Source organism: Crinia signifera, chromosome 3 (genome assembly GCF_055691185.1).
Source record: "Crinia signifera chromosome 3, ASM5569118v1, whole genome shotgun sequence".
Taxonomy (NCBI): domain Eukaryota; kingdom Metazoa; phylum Chordata; class Amphibia; order Anura; family Myobatrachidae; genus Crinia; species Crinia signifera.
This window is the reverse complement of record NC_139219.1, coordinates 152,567,753-152,588,378: the sequence shown is the minus strand read 5'-3', so window position 1 is coordinate 152,588,378 and position 20,626 is coordinate 152,567,753. Positions and strand designations below refer to the sequence as shown.

General features: G+C 45.0%; 1 protein-coding gene across 1 annotated transcript in view; it reads right to left on the bottom strand.

Moving 5' to 3' along the window:
- MTCL3 (MTCL family member 3) overlaps positions 1 to 20,626 on the bottom strand; it is a 48,368-nt gene that overhangs the window by 10,499 nt on the left and 17,243 nt on the right. The window contains exons 5-6 of the mRNA XM_083176771.1: positions 13,450 to 14,625; positions 6,684 to 6,961 (exon numbers count right to left, since the gene is read on the bottom strand). Of these exons, the coding sequence (XP_083032897.1) occupies positions 6,851 to 6,961; positions 13,450 to 14,625 (1,287 nt within the window). The 3' untranslated portion in view covers positions 6,684 to 6,850. The remainder of the gene's footprint in view (positions 1 to 6,683; positions 6,962 to 13,449; positions 14,626 to 20,626) is intronic.

Sequence of the window (20,626 nt, the reverse complement as noted above, 5' to 3'; positions counted from 1 at the left end):
TGCATGCATGCCAATGGCGTATATACACCGCTGCTTCTCTTGTAGCTAGAGCAGTGACACTGTCTCCCAACCTGCAGTGGGGCTGTCTGTCTGTCCTGCTGAAATAAGGACAGTTGGATGTATGCATGTTGATAAATTAAGAAACATGCTCAAATTATCATTTGTATTGTCTATGCTCTTACCTTAATATACCTTAATATACAGCATGAAAACATTGCTTAGATTTTATTTTATTTAAAGTAGTGTTCTTCTTTCTAGTTCTGTATATTGTCTATTAATGGTGTGGCTTGCATACAGCCGTTTAAAATGTTTTTTTTTTTTTTTTTAAATATGTCCATTGGTAAATCTCCTTGTCAAACAGCAGTGTTTTCTATTTGTGATTAAGGATCTGCTACATATTCTTGACATTTATTGCCAGGCTACAAATTGTTCTCAAACATTTTTGAATCAGCATCCTAAACGATCAGAACTTTATTCATGGAACCCCTAAGCCAAAGGTTTATTTATTTACCAATTTAGAGAAAACTATTAAATACTGTTTATATGTCATCCAATGTTGTTATGTTATAAGAGACAGGATTTTCTTCTGACTGTCCACATATTTTCTGCCTGGCAGCCACAAGGACCAACCTTGTATATAACATTGACCATAAATAATTTGAATTGATCCCCACCAACCCAGAGCCCCATACAAGTCGGGTGCCGGATGACTGCCCGACAGTCTGGATTCCGACGGGCAGTTGAATCTTTAGCAAAGTGCCCGCATAGCAACGGTAACCCCCTGGCTAAGCTGCAAAGCCTGGCACAGGGTCGCCATCTTTTGACTCGCAGAGGCTGCATGTTATGTCATACAGCAACCCCCCCTCCAATGGTCCAGAGGATTCAGTCCCCCGTATTTTGAAACCAGCACCGGGCTCCAACAGCCCGCGGTGTCATGCCACAGCCGGGGGACACTTTTTATACAAGGTCCCCCGGCCAAAACATGAGCACCGTGGCTGGTCAGCCTTGGACGGGGTACCTGGAGGAGTGGGGACCCCCCCAATAAAGGGGTCCCCCCCCCCAGGCTTCACCCGTCCAGGGCTGAAGCCCGGGGCTGTCACCGGCGTCCGTGGCCAGTGGACGCCGGCCTGATAGGGTTAAATCCATCATACATATCATTACATTGCTTTTTACCGGCGAACTACAAGTGCCAGCAGACCTCCCCCGCATGCTGGGACTTGGAGAACCACAAGTCCCAGCATGCAGGGCATTAATGGGCCCGCTGGGACTTGTAGTCCACCTGTAAAAAGAATGTTTATAAAAAACACACACACAGAGAAGTACAAGTTTATTACACACACACACCTCAATTTTACACCAGCATACTTACCATTCCTGGATCCAGCGCTGGTCTGGCTGCTTTACAGCCGGCTCCCCCCGCACTGACAGGCAGCGGGGAGAACCGCTTTCTCCGTTGCCTGTCACCGGCTTTCTCCGTAGCTTCTGTAGCTCTGTCCCAGTGCTACAGAGGCTGAGAGCGTGATTGGCTGAGCTACAGTATGCGTCTCCATGGAGACGCATAGCTCAGCCAATCAGGACTGAGCTATGCGTCTCCATGGAGACGCATACTGTAGCTCAGCCAATCACGCTCTCAGCCTCTGTAGCACTGGGACAGAGCTACAGAAGCTACGGAGAAAGCCGGTGACAGGCAACGGAGAAAGCCGGTTCTCCCCGCTGCCTGTCAGTGCGGGGGGAGCCGGCTGTAAAGCAGCCAGACCAGCGCTGGATCCAGGAATGGTAAGTATGCTGGTGTAAAATTGAGGTGTGTGTGTGTAATAAACTTGTACTTCTCTGTGTGTGTGTTTTTTATAAACATTCTTTTTACAGGTGGACTACAAGTCCCAGCGGGCCCATTAATGCCCTGCATGCTGGGACTTGTGGTTCTCCAAGTCCCAGCATGCGGGGGAGGTCTGCTGGCACTTGTAGTTCGCCGGTAAAAAGCAATGTAATGATATGTATGATGGATTTAACCCTATCAGGCCGGCGTCCACTGGCCACGGACGCCGGTGACAGCCCCGGGCTTCAGCCCTGGACGGGTGAAGCCTGGGGGGGGGGACCCCTTTATTGGGGGGGTCCCCACTCCTCCAGGTACCCCGTCCAAGGCTGACCAGCCACGGTGCTCATGTTTTGGCCGGGGGACCTTGTATAAAAAGTGTCCCCCGGCTGTGGCATGACACCGCGGGCTGTTGGAGCCCGGTGCTGGTTTCAAAATACGGGGGACCCCCAGATTTTTTGTCCCCCGTATTTTTGGAACCAGGACCGGTCCAAGAGTCCGGGGCTGGTTTCAGAAATACGGGGGACCCCTATGCTTTTTGTTCCCCCGTATTTTTGGAACCAGGTCCGGCTCAATGAGCCCGGGGCTGGTTATGCTTAGGAGGGGGGACCCCACGCCGTTTTTTTTTTTATAAAAACACTTTTACACATTTTTATTAACAGAACCATGCACAGATCTCAATGATCTGTGCATGGTTCTGTCAAATTCGCCTGTCAGAACCTGGTCTATTTTTTTTGCGATTTTTGGTAACATTGACCAAAAATCGCACCCTATTACATTTGCGAGTTGTATACTTTATAATGGGAAAACATCTGGATGCGAATTGAAATGTGACTAAAAATCGCACTTCTAAAAGTGCGATTTCGCGGTAAAAAGTGCGATTTTTTACCGCGATTTTCAACCTATTAAATGTGCGATTTTCGGAAAATGTGCGATTTCGGCCGTTTTTGACCAAAAATCGCACATGTCTAAAAAATCGCACTCTATTACATTTCGCCCAGGGGATTTTCAGTCTCTTGCTAAGTGATCTGACTAGATATATACATACAGCATGCTTGAATGATCTACACAGGTGATAGCGTCATACGGGATCGCGCATTGTCATCGCTATAGGGCATACACACTGAGCGATTTGTGCTTAATTTCTAAGTGTCTTAGCCAAATTGCTTAGAAATTAAGCAGAAATCTCCCTGTGTGTATGGCCTATCCATGTGCATTAATTGTATTTAAGGTAGTACAGGCTGTAAATACTAACAGGAGACAACCAAGACACTTGTGGGTGATGGATGGTGAGAGATGGTGGGTAGCCTACAGTTGGTCATTCAGCTATGGAGGTGTTGCTGCCTTTCTTATCAGTTAGAAAGAGAAAGTGGACTCAATGCACAATTATAATACATATCTATTTATATGGTTGCACCTGTCACCCTCCCCACATCCCAATGATGGCCCCTCAATTACATCTTTTTCTGAGCTGATTATGTTGAATCAGTATTAAATAAATCACAAAGCATCCCGTGAACAGCTTTAAAAATAGCTGTTGGTTTTGCAGCTTTATACTCGAGTAAGATTTCCAGTTCAAGTTATGTCCTCATAGATCTTTGTCGCAGTCCTGTCAAACAACCCATTTGTGTGTGTGTGTGTGTGTGTGTGTGTGTGTGTGGGGTTCTGTCACAACACAATGCGCACATTAGACTGTGCTGGCTTAATTTGATATATGACACACGGATATCTGTATATAAGTGAAGTTGGCCATACAACAGAACGACCTTCTCACAGTCATGATTGTGTCCAGATTTCCCTTCAACTCCACGGCAGTCCCAGACTCATGAATTAGTGGTTTTTGGACACACAATGTACACACAATACACCGTACCATCCGGCTGCATCGGTCGTATGAGACATTGAAAGACCAATTGCATGTGCTTTAAAGCAATCTGTTCCCAATCATGACTGATCAGACGTGCAGTACGTCTGATTAGAGGACCAACGATTTGACCAGAGGGACCGTGCATTGAATGATTGTGTACACACGATGTTCTGGTGTATGGGGGCCTTGAGTCTCTGAATCTGTATACAAAATGCTACAATGTAGAAGATGTAGTTATTTTCCAGTACAAGTTCTGTTTAATCACATAATATACAAGTGTTATATATTAAATTAAACAGCATGGTCTCCTCATACATACTAGTCACTGCATTGTGACTCAGGTGCAGTTTTCACCCAAAAACAACATTAGCAGAGTTGTACAGGACATAACGGCTCACTTGCACCAGGCATCTCGCGCTGCATGGCATATTAAGGCAAGGTGTTTAAGGACACATCTGTACATTATTTCTGACAGTGTAGGCCTCATAGTCATCAGAAGGTCACCTCAGAGGAAGCTGCATAGGGCAGAGTGCTTTATCAAAAAAATGTTAAAACACAAATACCATAGATATTGAAAAGACCCTTGTGAAATGTGAATATTTTTTTTACATGTTCCCATACTTTACTAACATTCTATCTTAATTAGTGGTAATGAGAGAGGAAATATTGTTCACTGTATGGTGACTTTGGCAAATAGAAATGTAAACACTTGTGCCTCTTGTACACATCCTACTTTCACCTGACTTCTCCCCCTTACCCACTTACTCCCCATATCCTTCAACTTTCCTCTATAAACTCTTATGAGCGGGTCCTTCTCTTTCCTGTCTTGTGTCTTAAGCCCCATACACATTAGATAACTAGAGGCACCACCAATATACAGCAGGGTTCGCAAAAACACGCTATACCGTGTATTTTACTCTAAATTAATAGCGTAATAACACAAAGTTAAGGTTGACATCCAAACTGTAAAAACGTAAAACATGTTAATATACCAGATTTGACATTCTGAATTTCAACTTTTTATACCACAGTCCTTTGCATATAATTACTATTTAAGATTCTTATATAACGCTGCGTATTTCATTGCAATTTACATTGGAAACAACATTGATAGTACCACACTGGGTAGTAACAGACAGACATACTGTAGATGTAGAAAGGTCCTGCTTGCAAGCTTACAATCTATATGGAAATTGGGATTAATACACAAGGATAGGTGCAATCTATTGCATAAAGGTTTTAGGTTGGCTGTTTGATAAGGTCACATAGCAATGTTAAGGCCCATACACACTGGGCGACTTTGAGCTGAAAGTCGCTCACAACAGCCTGTTTGAACGGCTTTCAGCTCAAGGACGCCCAGGGTGTATGGCCCGGCGATGAGCGCTGATGCACGCTCCTGCAACATTCCCGGGAAAGCCGTTCATCTGCTGGTTATACCACCAGAAGAGCGGCTTTCAGGACGGCTTTGCATAGCGCTCCGCTACGCAACGCCGTCCTCCCCCCTCCATCGGCGCCGGGCAGGGGGAAAGCTGCTCAGTGTGTATGCACTGAGCGGTTTCCCCACATTGATGAACGCGATCATCGCTGTCCATACACGCTGGGCATAGTCGCCATGGACCTTTAGGCAGGGGGTCAGAAGAATGTGCACTTGAAGAACGAGAAAAGATACAGTATGATGATATATGTAAATAATGACATATTATTGAGTATGTACCTTTATCATAAATACAGGTTGAGTATCCCTTATCCAAAATGCTCGGGACCAGCAGAATTTTGGATAACGGATTATTCCGTATTTCGGAATATTTTAATATTTCAATCATGTATTTTGAAGTATCTTGCATTTATGCTGTATAAACACAGCAACCATATGAAATGCACACAAATATTTTATTTGTTCAAAAAACAAGGTTTCAAAACATGAAACAAAATTTGTGTATTATCTCAGGCACTGAATTTGAATGCAAAGCAATCATTTTCTTGCACATACAGATGGAGCATGTCTTATCTATGGCCGGTGCTCGCCAGACCCCTTGCGCTGGTGAGCGCCGGTGACAGAGACTGGGACGCGCGTGCATCTCACACGCAGTCCCAGTCTCTCGACCGTGGCGATGCGGGTCCCTGCCTGTCTCCGCTTCAGGGAGACGGGCAGGGTAAGGGGGGACGGCAGGTGGCAAGGGGCACCGGGGGAGGCAGCGGGGACCTGGGACAAGGTCCGTTGCCACGGGGCAACTGAGCGTCTCGTGCGCGCCCCTGGCGGGAGCCGGACGCTGGCAGAATGGCTATATATATATCTGTATATAGTGCCAGTTACATATCATGTCCTCAGTAGTGCTGTTACAGTTGCCCCCAGTAAATTTTAACAAAAAATTTTTTCCCCCACTTTCTGGAATGTATGGTTTTTGGAATAATTCGGATAACGGATACTCAGATACGGGATACTCAACCTGTACAAATTTTAACCATTCTGATCTAATGTCCATTTCCAGTGTGGTAATAGGGAACCGCCACAGTCTGAACTCCTTAGTAAAACTTCTTGTGCAGAGTAGTAGTGTGACATGGCAGGAACTACAGAAATTACTGAGATTACACAATCATTTTCAACAAGCTGGACCTCTCAGAGGAAAGTTATTTGCTTTAAAATGTTCTTTTTTTAAAATGTGCCAAGATGTCATTTAGGTAGCCATGCAAAACTGTTTCACTACCAAAGCAAATAGCAATATTCCCATCTTAATTCCATTTTGCATGGATTTACTGAGGAATTTCCTCTAAGTCTTGCTTCATGACTCAAATTCAGGGTGTGTCAGTGAATAAAAGTTATATGATTAAAAAAGCATAACAGATGTTGTGGCACAGAGTTGCGCACTTTGCATGCCCTCTAACAAGTTTTCAAAAAGGAAGAAAAAAATACACATATATATATATATATATATATATATATATATATATAAAATAAAATGTTGTTTCTTTAACAGTAACAGATATGGATGGCAAATTACTTACGTGTAGAAGCTGTGGCAGAATGTAGCATTGCATTATATAAATAGTCTTCAGTGTTTTCTGTAGCTGGAGCAGAAACTATATTTCTTTTACTTCTTATCTTGGTGAGTGGACAAAACAAACAGAACTGAAAATAAACAACTACACAAAACTGAAAACGGTGGAAAGGGTTACAGGACAAAAAAGAGGGTGAAAAGGAAGACAAGCTTAAATATAGTTGTGTAGGAAAGAGAAGAAAATAATACTAGGATGAGGATAAGTAAAATAATAGGCTGGAACATCTGGGAAGGTAAATACAGAAACAGAAAGATTTATTCACTCACAGTGCTGCCAGCAATACACATGAACAAATAACAGTACCGCATCAAAAGTGAACTTCTCAACCCAGATACTGCAAGCAAGAACATACAATCATGTACTGTATTTAATACTATGGTGCACATGATGGATTATAATTCTTTTGTGTTTTGTTTCTGAGGGGCAGATTTATTAAACTCAGTGAAATGATAAAGTGTTTGGTTTTAATCACTGGCCAATCAGATCCTAACTGTGAAATTACAGGCTTGGTTTGAAAAATGACAGGTAGGAGATGACTGGCCGGTGATAAAAACCAGACACTTCATCACTTCACCAAGCTTGATAAATCTGCCCCTCTGTTAGAAATATAAAACAGGCCACAGAAAAATTCAAACATCCTAAAATTGTTTACATCAATATCCCAAATACAAAAACATTATCATGACATACACTATCACAGAACTGTCCTTTGACATAATAAAATGCTGAATTAACTTTAGACCTAGACTATGATCCCAGATAAAAAGGGTTTAACAACATTTAGTTCAGCTTAAAATAATAAAAGTGTCAACTAGTAAGGGTATGGGTCATTGGGTCGACCAAACTAAGGTTGACGAGCAGTAGGTCGACCACTGAAGGTCAACACAGAAAAAAGGTTGACATGGCTTTAGGTTGGCTGGGTCATTAGCTTGACACAAGCATAAGGTCAACTTTGGAAAGGTCGACAGTCAAAAGGTCGACATGGGTGTTCAAGTTTTTTGGCAAGAATGTTGAAACAGTTTCCCCATGTTAGGGCATGAAATACCCCCTGTCGGCATGTCAGTTAAAAAAAAAACGTGAAAAACTCATGTCGACCTTCCCAATGTCGACCTAATGACCATGTTAACCTAAAACATGTTGAGCTAAGGCCTGTCGACCTTCAGTGGTCAACCTAATGTTGTCGACCTTTCGACCTAGTGACTGTATATGCTATCAGGGGATAAAGCATAATAAAAAAGACTGGAGGTTATATACATTCATTTCTATTAAAAAGTGTATAAGAGTATTAAGTAAATAACCCAGAAAGAATTACATTAGTGGACACAGAAGAAGACTACCTCCCTTCCCTGCCCACAAACCTTTAAGATAATGTGAAACTTGCCCAGGCCACTGGTTGATAAGCTGGTTCTTGCCTGCTGCCACGTACAAGCAAGGACCATCTTAGCAAGTACAGTGCTCCTGACTCCAAGTGCCTGCCAATACTCTGAAGGTTGCACCTAAATATTTTTAGTTGGACCCCTTCAAGTAAAACATGCATTATCTATGTGTTATTATGCACATCTAGATTTTCAGGTAAGTGTTATGTGCACCAAATTAATATTTTTTCTAAAAATGCTTATAGAGTTATTTATAATATTGCCAGCTTTTTGTTGGGTTTAACACAATACGCTTCCAAAATAGTGGTTTTTCTAAATTGCGTAGTAAAATTAATTACAATCTATTACTGTACTTTAAAAAGGAAATTCTACCTAAAAAAATATCTATATGGTTATAACCAAAAATGTTAATTTACCTATGTCTCATTTAATCATTATAAAGATTTAATTTCTATCTCAATTAAAACTATATATTTACAAGGCACATAGTTACACCTAATATATATATTTTTTATTTTAAAGATTGCTGTTTTTACTCTTGCTTATACAGTAATGCTGTCTATGCAGTGCTTCCAAATCTGTTCTCAAGTGCCCCAACAGTTCATGTTTTCAGGTCACCTGGCAGGTGCACAGTTTTACTTATTATTCACTAACACATTTTGAAAGAGATTGGGACCGTTGGTCTAAAGGGTTCAATTTAAAAAGCTTCTAAAAATGAAAAGAGGTGATGTTGCCCGTAGCAACCAATCAGATTATGTCTATCATTTCTTAGTAGAAAATGATTGAGAGTATCTGATTGATTGTTATAGGCAACATCACCTCTTTTCATTTTTAGAAACTTTAGTAAATTTATTCCAAAAAAACGCTGTACACACGGGGCGACCCGGCTTTTTCAGCTGAGCGAGGTTGCATCACGAACGATCAGCACATAGTGGGACACCTTCTCAGCACACACTGCAATGCTGTGTGCTGAGCATTCATGCTGAGCGGGGCTTTGCCTAATTTTATAATAAGCAAGGCCCTGCAACCTGGTAAAAGTCAGTGCAAGCACTGCCTTTCCCTGCGGGCGATACCGACGCATGGGGCCAAGCATCGGCATCACAGCAGGGCATACACACGGAGCGTCTGGTGCTCCTTTTCTAAGTGATCTTGTCAGATCACTTAGAAAAGGGGCTGAAATCGCCCTGTGTGTGCACCTATAGACTACATTTTCAAAGCAAGAATTCAAACGATCCGTGTGTATGCCCTACAATGATGCCAATACGGGTCTCCAGCGTTGGTATCGCCCGCAAGGAAAACCAGTGCTTGCACTGGCTTTCCCTAGGTCACGGGACTTGGCCTAATATAAAAATAGGCAACGCACCGCTCAGCACAAAGCATCGCAGTGTGCTTATTGGGTGGCCCACTATGTGCTCAACGTTCATGCTGCAGCACGTCACTCAGCACAAAAAGCCGGGTTGCCCCGTGTGTACAGCGCTTTACAGAGATGACTTTTGCATTGGTAAATTATAGACAACATATACAGTATATATTCACCTAAACAAGCAATGGCTCATCATCAGGACTGAAAGATAAATGTGCATGTAACACATTTTAAAGGTAAACTTATGTTAAAATGGACCTGTGACATAGGAGACATCCATAATGTGGGCTGGACCAATGTTTATGAGAGTGCAACCTATCATGAATATACATGACAACACAGTATTATTAGTCAGCCAATGACTACGCAGCAGCACACTGGTGGAGCACACAATATAAATGCCTCCACTGTATGTACTGTAGGTGACTGGCCTTTCTTGTTACACTTTGTGATGCTTATTTTATTAAGTATACTTAGCTTTATTATTTTAGATTTTTCTCCAGCATTGCATATTAGTTTATTCCTAGTGCCAGTGATATTAGTATTACTCCATAAAGTCCAGGAATGTAATGACAGAATTTTATTCTCCAATCGCCAGTGCACAAACTGCCAGACACAGTATGCAAAACATCTGCCAGATTACATAAAGCCCTATCCAAATTGTACAGAACCTAGCCTTGACACTAAACCTCCCAGCCACACTGCAGGCTTCCAGCATTCAGACTGCGCAGAGTCCTATCTATATTTCACAGTTCATCCTGCATAGTCCTACTGCACACAATCATATTGTACAGACTGCTAAGCCACATTGCACAAATCACCTTCACCTTCAGACACATCCTACGGGTCACTTCCAATTATACTGCACCATCCACACTATACACATAAGTCGAACATAGGTTCGCACGGACCAGAATCTTCAAAAGGGCATCGATGGTGGGAGTATACACATGCGCAGGGTCATTTCTGCGCATGTGCATACGCTGGGTGCGTGCATCCACGGCAAACAGATTGTTCGCCGGGCGCAAGCACCCAAGTGTGCGGGCGGGGGGTGGAGAGGGGTGGCGGGGTGGACCATTTGCATATGGGAACGTCCAGCATTTCATGGGCGTTCCCATATAACCCCCCCTATAATGTCAGGAATTACAGCATGTCATCATCACCTATATGTAGATGTATAGTACATAATTCTAGATGTGTACAGCTCTGCATAGATATGCACATATTCTGTATGCTGCTTTTTGTGCATGTTTCCTTTGAGTCTTTTGTGCCCATTTTCACTCTGCATCAGGTAAAGAGAAGCTAATCATACTTGACAAGTAAACCTTCCTCTAATCTGTGCATGTATGGTGAGTGTCTCCTCTCAGCCGAATATAGTCTCGGACCCATACTCCTGTTCGCCCACTCTCAGTTAACTTAGCAGGAGGTACCCTGGACAGTTGGCAGAATGACTGCACTAAACTCAGACTATCAGTGGGATCATGATGATCAGAATCCCAACGTATCCCGGAGGTAGGTACAGGGGGTTAGTGTTAGGTACTAGAGAGTAAAGGAGATTAAAGTTAGGCTGTGGGGAGGGGACAGTTAGAGTTGCTGATAGGGTGAAAATAAATCAAGGATCTGCCAGTATTCTGGCCATTGGGATTCTGCTGTCGGCAGTGGCGTAACTACAGAGGGTACAGGGACACAACTGCAATGGGGCTCTGGGCCTTGGGGCTACCCCCTGCACAATCTTGATTTGGTTTTCCTTTTTTTAAATAGTACAGCGCAGGCCGCAGGCAGTGGCTGCGCCAGTGTCTTGTGTCCCCATTCAGTGGAGGTGGGAGCAAGAGACCAGGCGCCGTTCAAGACAAACAACTGTGCACTGGAGACCCGGAGTGATATAATACTCAGTGCCTCTGCTGCCCTGAAGAACCTGGTGCAGCCTCTGCCCTGGAGACCCCAGCGCCACCACTGCCCTTGAGAACCCAACGCCATCGCTGCCCGGAGAACCCGGTGCTGCCGCTACCCAGGATACCCGGAACAACTGCCCTGGTGCCCCCACCACCACCGCTGCCCAGGAGACCCACCTCTTTCGGTGAATAGGAGACCAGGCAGTGACTGCTAATGCCATATTTACCCAGGCTGCTTATACTGGGGGTGGAGGAGGGGGATTATGCAGGAAAAAGTGATCCCTTTTAAACTCCTGCTTTCCACCCCACCCCCCCTCTCCCCTAACTAACCCCCTACTTGCCTCCCCTCCTTCTCTCTCTATCCCTCTCTCACCCTGCCTCTCACTCCAACTCTGCCTCACCACTCTTTCCTCATTTCTATCCACCCTGTTTCTCATCCCCCTACTCATCTTTCAGATTTTCTTCTCTCTACGTCTTTTTATCTCACCCCTGTCTCCCTTTCTCTCCCGTCTCATTTATCTTTTTCTCTTGCCCCTTCATCTTTTTCTCCCCTCCACCCTCTCTGTCTCCTCCTCACACTCTCTCACTCACTGGCTCTCCTTCACACCCTGTCTCTCCCCCACATCCTTTCTTCCTCCGTCTCCATCGCACCCTCTCTCATTCCCTGTCTCTCCCTCGCACCCTCTTTATCTCCGTCTCTTCCTCACATGCCCTGTCTCTCCCTCACACCCTCTCTCACTCCGTCTCTTCATCACACCCTCTCTCACTCCCTGTCTCTTCCTCACAACCTCTCTCACTCCCTGCTTCTCCCTCACACCATCTTTTACTCCCTGTTTCTACCTCCCACCCTCTCACTCACTGTCTCTCCCTCCCACCCTCATTTACATACAGCCATAACATAAATATATGCATACATACACACAGTTACACACATATACATACGTACAATCAAACACATACTGTACAAACCAGGGCTGTGGAGTCGGTGCAAATTTCGAGTACCTGGGGTCGGAGTCGGCAAACAATGCACCGACTCCAACTCCGACTCCGAAAATTATAATTAATGACTTCTCTACTGTAAGAATAAAGACCAATGCATGCAGTGCCTCACGTAACCGCAAAACGAAAACGTTAAGTGAGCATGAAAAAGCATGCTTTTCATGTGCTTCATTATATGGCACGCGACGCACAATTCGGAGCACCAATACTTATTAATGTTTTCTCCCTTGTAGTTTACAACTTATTTCAAACGTTCAATAAGGTTTTCAATACCTTGAAAAATTAATTCAACCAAGCCCTCCCACCATACGCACAACATCTTTTTACGCGGATGAAGATCTTGTTTCATGCGCGGGGTCGTTTGTTTACCTTGGCTAAGCCATTCCTTACGCTGGTTCATATTGATGTACAGGCACCATTTTTCGTCGCCAGTAACGATTCGGTAAAGAAATCGTTCCTTGTGTCCGTGAATTGAACGGTGACGAGCAAGCAAACCAGCGGACAAACATTGTGTTTGTCCTTTGCTTAAACTGTTCAATACAGTAGACTGTTGGCTTCCCAGCCTCTAGTTTCTGTAATAATATGTATGTTGCCTTTCTTTCCTTCAAGGAATGTATCAAATACATTCGCATATTAATACAGAGGAGTCGGAGTCAGGGTCAGACCATTTATCTACCGACTCCACAGCCCTGGTACAAACAGCAAAATATATACAGATACGCAATTATACACATATTTGCATACTGTAACAAACTTGCACTGTACTTTTGCACTGCAAAAGTGGGAAGGCCGTGATTGAGGGGGGTTTGGAAGTGAGACATTTACCACCTGTCCTTTCCAATCTGGCTCTGAATATGCTACTTTTCCAGTAATCTACCAGATAACTGCAATGCTATTTTTACATTATTTGTACATTTGAAATAATATATATTTTTAAGACTTTTAAATAGCTAAAGGAGTACCAGATGAAATTCTGAATAGATAACCTGGAAAAGGTCTAGTTTTCTATAACTGACATGATGTGCTAAATAAATAATTCCATGTAGAGTACACAGCAATGCTATGTCATTAACATTACCTACCTGACTGACAGAAAGAGGGTCATCAACACCCCTATCTTCAGAAGACTTTGGGACCTCTAGCCGATCGATGAAAGTTTGAAGTTCTTTCCTGAAAGCCTTCATCTGTGCATTTATCCGGTACAGTAGCTCATGTTCCCGTATTCTACTTCCCTCATCTTCCTCATCCATTAGTCCAAACAGATCTCCATTGGCCACATAAATTCTAGCTTCAGTGATGATAGTGCTTGTATCTGATATAAGGCGGTCAATTGTCTTCCCTAGTCGTTCAGCTTCAGAGCGAATATCCTTCATTTGCTGCCGCTCAGCAAAGGTCTTCTGCCAGACATTAGTTGAAGGATAGAAAGATCTAGTAGGAGTAAGGCTGTGAATATTGCGCACCTCTTCTGAGTCACTCTCACCACCAATGGGGCCTTCTCGTTTTCTGTGCGGTGGACGAGAATCATCATCACTTTCCTTTTTTCCTGCATCACTATCTGCATCGCTGTCTCTAGGACTTCCACGGATACCTAGGTGTGAGGCAAGGTCATAACGCTGCATGTTAGACATAAGAACTCTGTTCTCATACTGGAGCTGCATGACTTTCCCACTCAACTCATTGATCTGCAAACGTGCAGTTTTAAGTTCCTCCTGCAGTGCTTCAGTCTTGACATTGTCAATATGTCTAGAGGTCTCGTGGGTCCCAGACTTAAACTTGTACTTATTCATTTCTGCAGTGATGCGTTTGTTCTGTTCTTCTAAATCAGTAAGGTTCCGCCGCAAAAGTTCGGCTTCATCTTCAACTAACTGCAAATGCTGCCTTAATTCTGAGACAGACTCACTTTGCTCCCTCATTAATGAATTTGATTCTCCAGAGTAATCATCTCCTCTTAGGTCATCAAGTTCTGCTTTCAAACCTCTATTTTCTACTTCCAGCTCCACAATCTTCCTACCGAGTATGTTAGCTTCTTCTTCAACCAAACGAAGTCGGAGTTTCAGCTCTGCTTCTCTTGTTGTAGGTGGACCACTAGCCTCTCCTTTTGGTAACGGACTGTCAAGGTCACCATAAAATGACCTATACTTCTGAAGTTCATGCTCAAGCCTGTCTTTATCTTTATCAATCTTAGCCATTTTCTTTCTCATCAATGTTGCTTCTTCCTTCACAAATTGTAATTGACACTTTAAATCTTCATTATCCTCCTGATCAAAAGAAAGAATACAAGTAAACATAATGTGAGCAGATATACATACTGTAGACATAAATTATTGTATTTCCAAAACAGCAATTTATAGCTAATTAAAAGATTAAAAGATTTATTCAGCCATGGAAGAAATGCCAATATAAATTTTTGGGCTGGCATTTTCAAGTTTCAAATGGAGCCCTTTTGCATGAAAGCTTCCACAGGAGCCACAGGAGGGGGACACTGTAACTAACTCCAAGTGGACGAGAAAAATGAGGTACTTGCTGGATAAGATGAAATGGAAGAAGGATTTTTTATTACAGTTTTTTTTTCTTCCAGGAAAAAAAAGGGGGGGGGGGGGGGGTGGCTGGCTGGCTATAAAGATCAAGATAGCATTATGGATTTGATTGCATTTTAGATAATACAAATATAGCACAAGACCTTTAATTGACCACACAGAATAGGTAGATACTTTAGGAAGTGCTTTACACTTCAATAAATATTTTATATATGTACAGTATACAGTATTTTCTTCTAATGCAGTGGGATGTGTACTGAGTTTAACTCAGAGTTTATCTTGTTCTGTGTATATATCTATAGGTATCTATATATCTATCCATCTATCTATTCATATATACTGTATATATAAACTTCTATCTACATAAGTATAATTGAATGATGTTTGTGTGTTTGTGAACGGATGTTCCTTGATAACTCTCCAACGCTTTAACTAATCGTCTTCAAACTTTTCACACTATGTTATCATCTTAAGGGATGACTTTGCACACTACCTTATTATATTAAGGGATGACTTTGCACACTACCTTATCATATTAAGGGATGACTTTGCACACTACTTTATCATCTTAAGGGACAATCTAAGTTTGAAGATGGGTTTAATCAGACAACTCCTTAAGGGTGCTGTCATAAGGGTCCATGCTATTTCTGTTGTGTTCATGCATTGTGATATGTCGTTGTAAAGCTTATGACTCTGAATCCAACCAGGGCCAGTGAATGCGCCAACAAAGGGATGTGGCCAATGGAGGGGCGTGGCCAGGCCTCTGCTGCTGCCTTTCACCTCCGCTCAGCACAGGGCACTGAGCAGTGTGTGCTGAGTGAGGGAGAGAGGCTGTGCTGCTGCAGCAGCCTCTGCTCTCTACTCCCACTACCCGGTCTCTGCAACAGGGGAAGTGGGCGTGGGACCCGGGCCCCTCCATCAGACCCGAAACTGGCTCCCCCCCCCTCTCGACGCCTCTGAATACAAAGCAATGAACAGACTACCTTAAGTGGACCCTTAACCCCTTGAGTGGTGGATTTTCCTGGGGCAGGACAAAGCTACCAGGGTAGCTTTGTCCCGCCCTAGAAATACTCAACACAGAAGGGGTAGCTGCTGCCTTCTGCAGAAGCACCTGCTCCCCTGGGGCTGTTGCCGGCTTCGGCTGTTTGCGGCCACTTGAAGAAGTTTGGGGGCCATTTGGGGAGGCTCGGGAGTGCATGAATGGCGGAGCGTGGCCAATCCTCCCCAATCGGCAATGGGGAGGACTGGCAATGGTAGGCGGAGGATCAGCGACAGGGGGGATGGTGGTGCGCCAGTGGGTCACCACTGGAGACACCACTTATGCACTCTTTCTTTAGCAAGCCATGCCCAGAAATTTCTCAGGAGAGCCTGCTCCTGCAGCACAGCCCGAGAAATTTCCGGCCATATCACCGAAGGGGTTAAAAGCCTATAAGGCTCTATTAAATGAAAAACATTTTCACTTTACAAAACTTTTGAGAATTGCATAAGCATAAACTTCGCCCATCCATCGGACGAGCCTTAAGACAAGTATATAATATAAACACACACAACGTATGCACTCTCAGCCATTCTACAGGGACTGCTGTGAATTGGCAGGGCCCCAACTAAGCTGGGTGTTATGGTCAGGCTCGCGCGATTCAGCCATATGTAGACCAGCAGAAAGAGGAGCAAAGTGAGAAATGGTTACCAGCATTTTGGAAATGTATCTAAAGAATTAAAACACTCAAACACAACCCTGAGAAAACTGCCCATCTTGCCTGTTCAGGTAGCAAATTTCAATCAGCGAGATTGAACTTTGATGTCAAAGTAATAGACACTAATATTTATTAACAGTTTCTTATACACTTAATGGCCAAATTATTATGACCACTTTACACTAGATCGGCCATAACTTCACGTTGTTGCTGCTAGAGGGCGAGATAGCTATAAAAAGGAATGCAGGACAAGTGAAGCATCGATTGCACGGTGTTGCTTCCAAAGAAATGGGCAAAAAAACGTGATTTAACTGAGTTTGAACGCGGGATGATTGTAGGTGCTTGAACCGTCGGAACCAGTATCAACAAATCGGCTGTACTTGTGAAGTGTTCGAGAGCAGCAGTTATTAATGTTTACAGAAAGTGGACTACAAAGCAGAAAACCAGGTTTCAACCTCAGGCTTGTGGTCGTCACAGACTACTGAATGCTTAAACTGAAAGGAGACTTGCCAGAGTTGTCCAGTCTAACAGAAGAGCAACAGTACATCAATTTGCGGGGAATATTAATCAAGGAGCAACTGTGAAGGTCTCTGAACGAACTGTTCACTGCACATTACACCGTATAGGCTATCAAAGTCGACCTGTTTGAAAGCCTCTACTGTCTGCCTTGAACAAGCGCAGACATCTCCAGTTCGCACAGGAGCACAATGTTTGGACAGTAGGGGGGAAATTTACCAAAATGGATTCGTAAAAAATAGGTGTATTCGTAGGCAGAAATACACCTATTTTTTACACATTTGTATTTTTGGGATTTACAATCCCGAAAATACAACAATTCGTATTCCTAATGATGGGACATGCGTATTTGTATTTACAAATACGAATGTCTACACCATCGATAGAATACGACAGAAATCACCATTCAAAAGAATGGTGGTTCCTGATTTACTAAGCAGCCGTATTGATAATACGGCTGCTACTTGGTGTAAAACAGGCACCAAAATATGACAGGAAAATACACCCTGATGTTCCTGTTGTATTTGGCTTTAGCCTGCACGGATCAGTCAGATCCGTGCAGGCTTTAGTGTAAAAAAAATAGAAAAATTAAATAAATTTAAAAAAAAAACAGCGTGGGGGTCCCCCCCACAGCTGTAACCAGCACCAGGCTGAAGGAGCCGGGGCCGGTAATTAAAAATCAGGGAACCCGACAAATAGGGGTTCCCTGATTTTTAACAACCAGCCCCAGGCTCCAGGTCTGGTTCCCAAAATACGGGGGACAAAATGACTAGGGGTCCCCCGTATTTTAAGAACCAGCCCCAGGCCAAACCAGCCAGCAGGGTAATGTCACAGGCGGGGGACACTTATGATATAAGGTCCCGCGGCCAAAACATTAACCTCCTGACCGGTCAGCCTGGCCAGGGGCCCTGGGGGAGTGGGGACCCCCCCAATGAAGACGTCCCCCCCCCCCTCCAGGACTTACCTGACCAGGCTGAAGCCTGGTGCTGTCCCCGGTGACCCTGGGCTGTGGTCACCGGGCTGATCTTGGTGTAAAAAAAAGAATAAACTGTTGTCTAATACTGGGGAACTATGAGTCCCAGCAAGCCTCCCCCGCAAGCTGGGACTTGGAGAACCACAAGTCCCAGCCTGCGGGGCATTAAAGGGCCCGCTGGGTCTTGTAGTTCCACAGTATTAAAATTAGTAAAATAAAACACACTGACACACACTTAAAATAAAACTTTAATACATCCAAAGCCCTTACATACTAATACTTACCTATCTTCATCCCGTAGGTAGCCCTGGTCCTGATCTTCTGGTCCTGTGTCATCTTCTGGCTCCATGTCAACCGTCACTGTCGCCGTTGCCGTCCGGGTCCGACGAAATCCATGGTGGAAGCTGTGGAAGGAAACCATACTCAACTGTCCCAAGGCGACGTAGTCCAGGGGGTCTTTGCAAAAAAAACAAACCGAGAAGCCGAACCAGACGAACAGCTGAGCAGCACGGTACTCTGTGTACATCGTGCGGCTCCGCCCCCGAATGCTGCTATTGGCCGCCTTGCGGCCTAGCGGCTCCTGATTGGCCGCTAGGCGGCCAATAGCGGCATTCGGGAGGCGGAGCCGCACGATGTACACAGAGTACCGTGCGGCTCAGCTGTTCGTCAGGTTCGGCTTCTCGGTTTGTTTTTTGCAAAGACCCCCTGGACTACGTCACCCTGGGACAGGTGAGTATGGTTTCCTTCCACAGCTTCCACCATGGATTTCGTCGGACCCGGACGGCAACGGCGACAGCGACGGTCGACATGGAGCCAGAAGATGACACAGGACCAGAAGACCAGGACATCAGGACCAGGGCTACCTACAGGATGAAGATAGGTAAGTATTAGTATGTAAGGGCTTTGGATGTATAAAAGTTTTATTTTAAGTGTGTGCCAGTGTGTTTTACTATTTTCAATACTGTGGAACTACAAGACCCAGCGGGCCCTTTAATGCCCCGCAGGCTGGGACTTGTGGTTCTCCAAGTCCCAGCTTGCGGGGGAGGCTTGCTGGGACTCATAGTTCACCAGTATTAGACAATAGTTTATTCTTTTTTTTACACCAAGATCAGCCCGGTGACCACAGCCCAGGGTCACCGGGGACAGCACCAGGCTTCAGCCTGGTCAGGTAAGTCCTGGTTCCGGGGCTGGTCCGGGGTTCCTGGGCTGAAGAATCCGGGGTCCAGGATCCGAAGTAGTCCACAGGGGTACCTGAGGAAGGAAATCCTACTCACCTGGTCCCCGGCGACGACACCGGCATCCTCTCTGGCAGACGCGCTGCTCCCGGCTGGTACCCGCTCTCGGACTGAAGAGGCGCAGAGATGTTTCATCTTCCGCGCCTCTTCTCAGAATGATTCCATTGGCCGCCTAGCGGCCAATCAGAAGCCGATAAAAAAAGTCGGCTCCTGATTGGCCGCTAGGTGGCCAATAGAATCATCCGGAGGAGAGGCGCGGAAGATGAAAATCTCTGCGCCTCTTCAGTCCGAGAGCGGGTACCAGCCGGGAGCAGCGCGTCTGCCGGAGAGGATGCCGATGTCGTCGCCGGGGACCAGGTGAGTAGGATTTCCTTCCTCAGGTACCCCTGTGGACTACTTCGGATCCTGGACCCCGGATTCTTCAGCCCAGGAACAGCCCCGGAACCAGGACCAAGGCCCCGGAACCAGACTCTTCTGCCCTGGAGCCCGGATCCAGGGACCGACCTACGGGCTCAAGGTAGGTAAGTATCAGTGTGTGTGTTATGTGTGTATCAAACTTTTATTTTTCAGGGTGTCAGTGTGTTTTATTTCACTATTTTTTGTACTGTAGAACTACAAGTGCCAGCGGGCCCTTTAATGCCCCGCATGCTGGGACTTGTGGTTCTCCAAGTCCCAGCATGCGGGGTAGGCTTGCTGGGACTCATAGTTCTACAGTAGAAAACAATAGTTTATATTCTTTTTTTTACACTTTACATCAGCCCGATGCCCACCGCCCAGGGGCATCGGGGACAGCCCCGGACTTTTAGCATGGGCTGGTAAGTCCTGGAGGGGGGGGACCCCTTCTTTGGGGGGGTCCCCACTTCCCCAGGACCCCTGCCCATGCTGACCAGCCAGGGGGTTAATGCTTTGGCCGCGGGACCTTATATAATAAGTGTCCCCCGGCTGTGGCATTACCCTGCTGGCTGGTTGGGTCTGGTGCTGGTTCTTAAAATACGGGGGACCCCTAGTCATTTTGTCCCCCGTATTTTGGGAACCAGCGCCGGACCTTGAGCCTGGTGCTGGTTTCATTAAATCAAGGGGACCCCTATTTGTCGGGGACCCTGATTTTATGTCACCAGTACCGGCTCAATGAGCCCGGGGCTGTTTATGCTCGGGCGGGGGACCCTGCGCTCGTTTTTTTTTTTATTTTAACTGTTTAATTTTTTTTTTACACCAGAACCCTGCACAGAACATTGCGATCTGTGCAGGGTTCTGGCTAATTCGCCCATCAGAACCTGGTCTGATTTTTGGGCGAATTATAGACA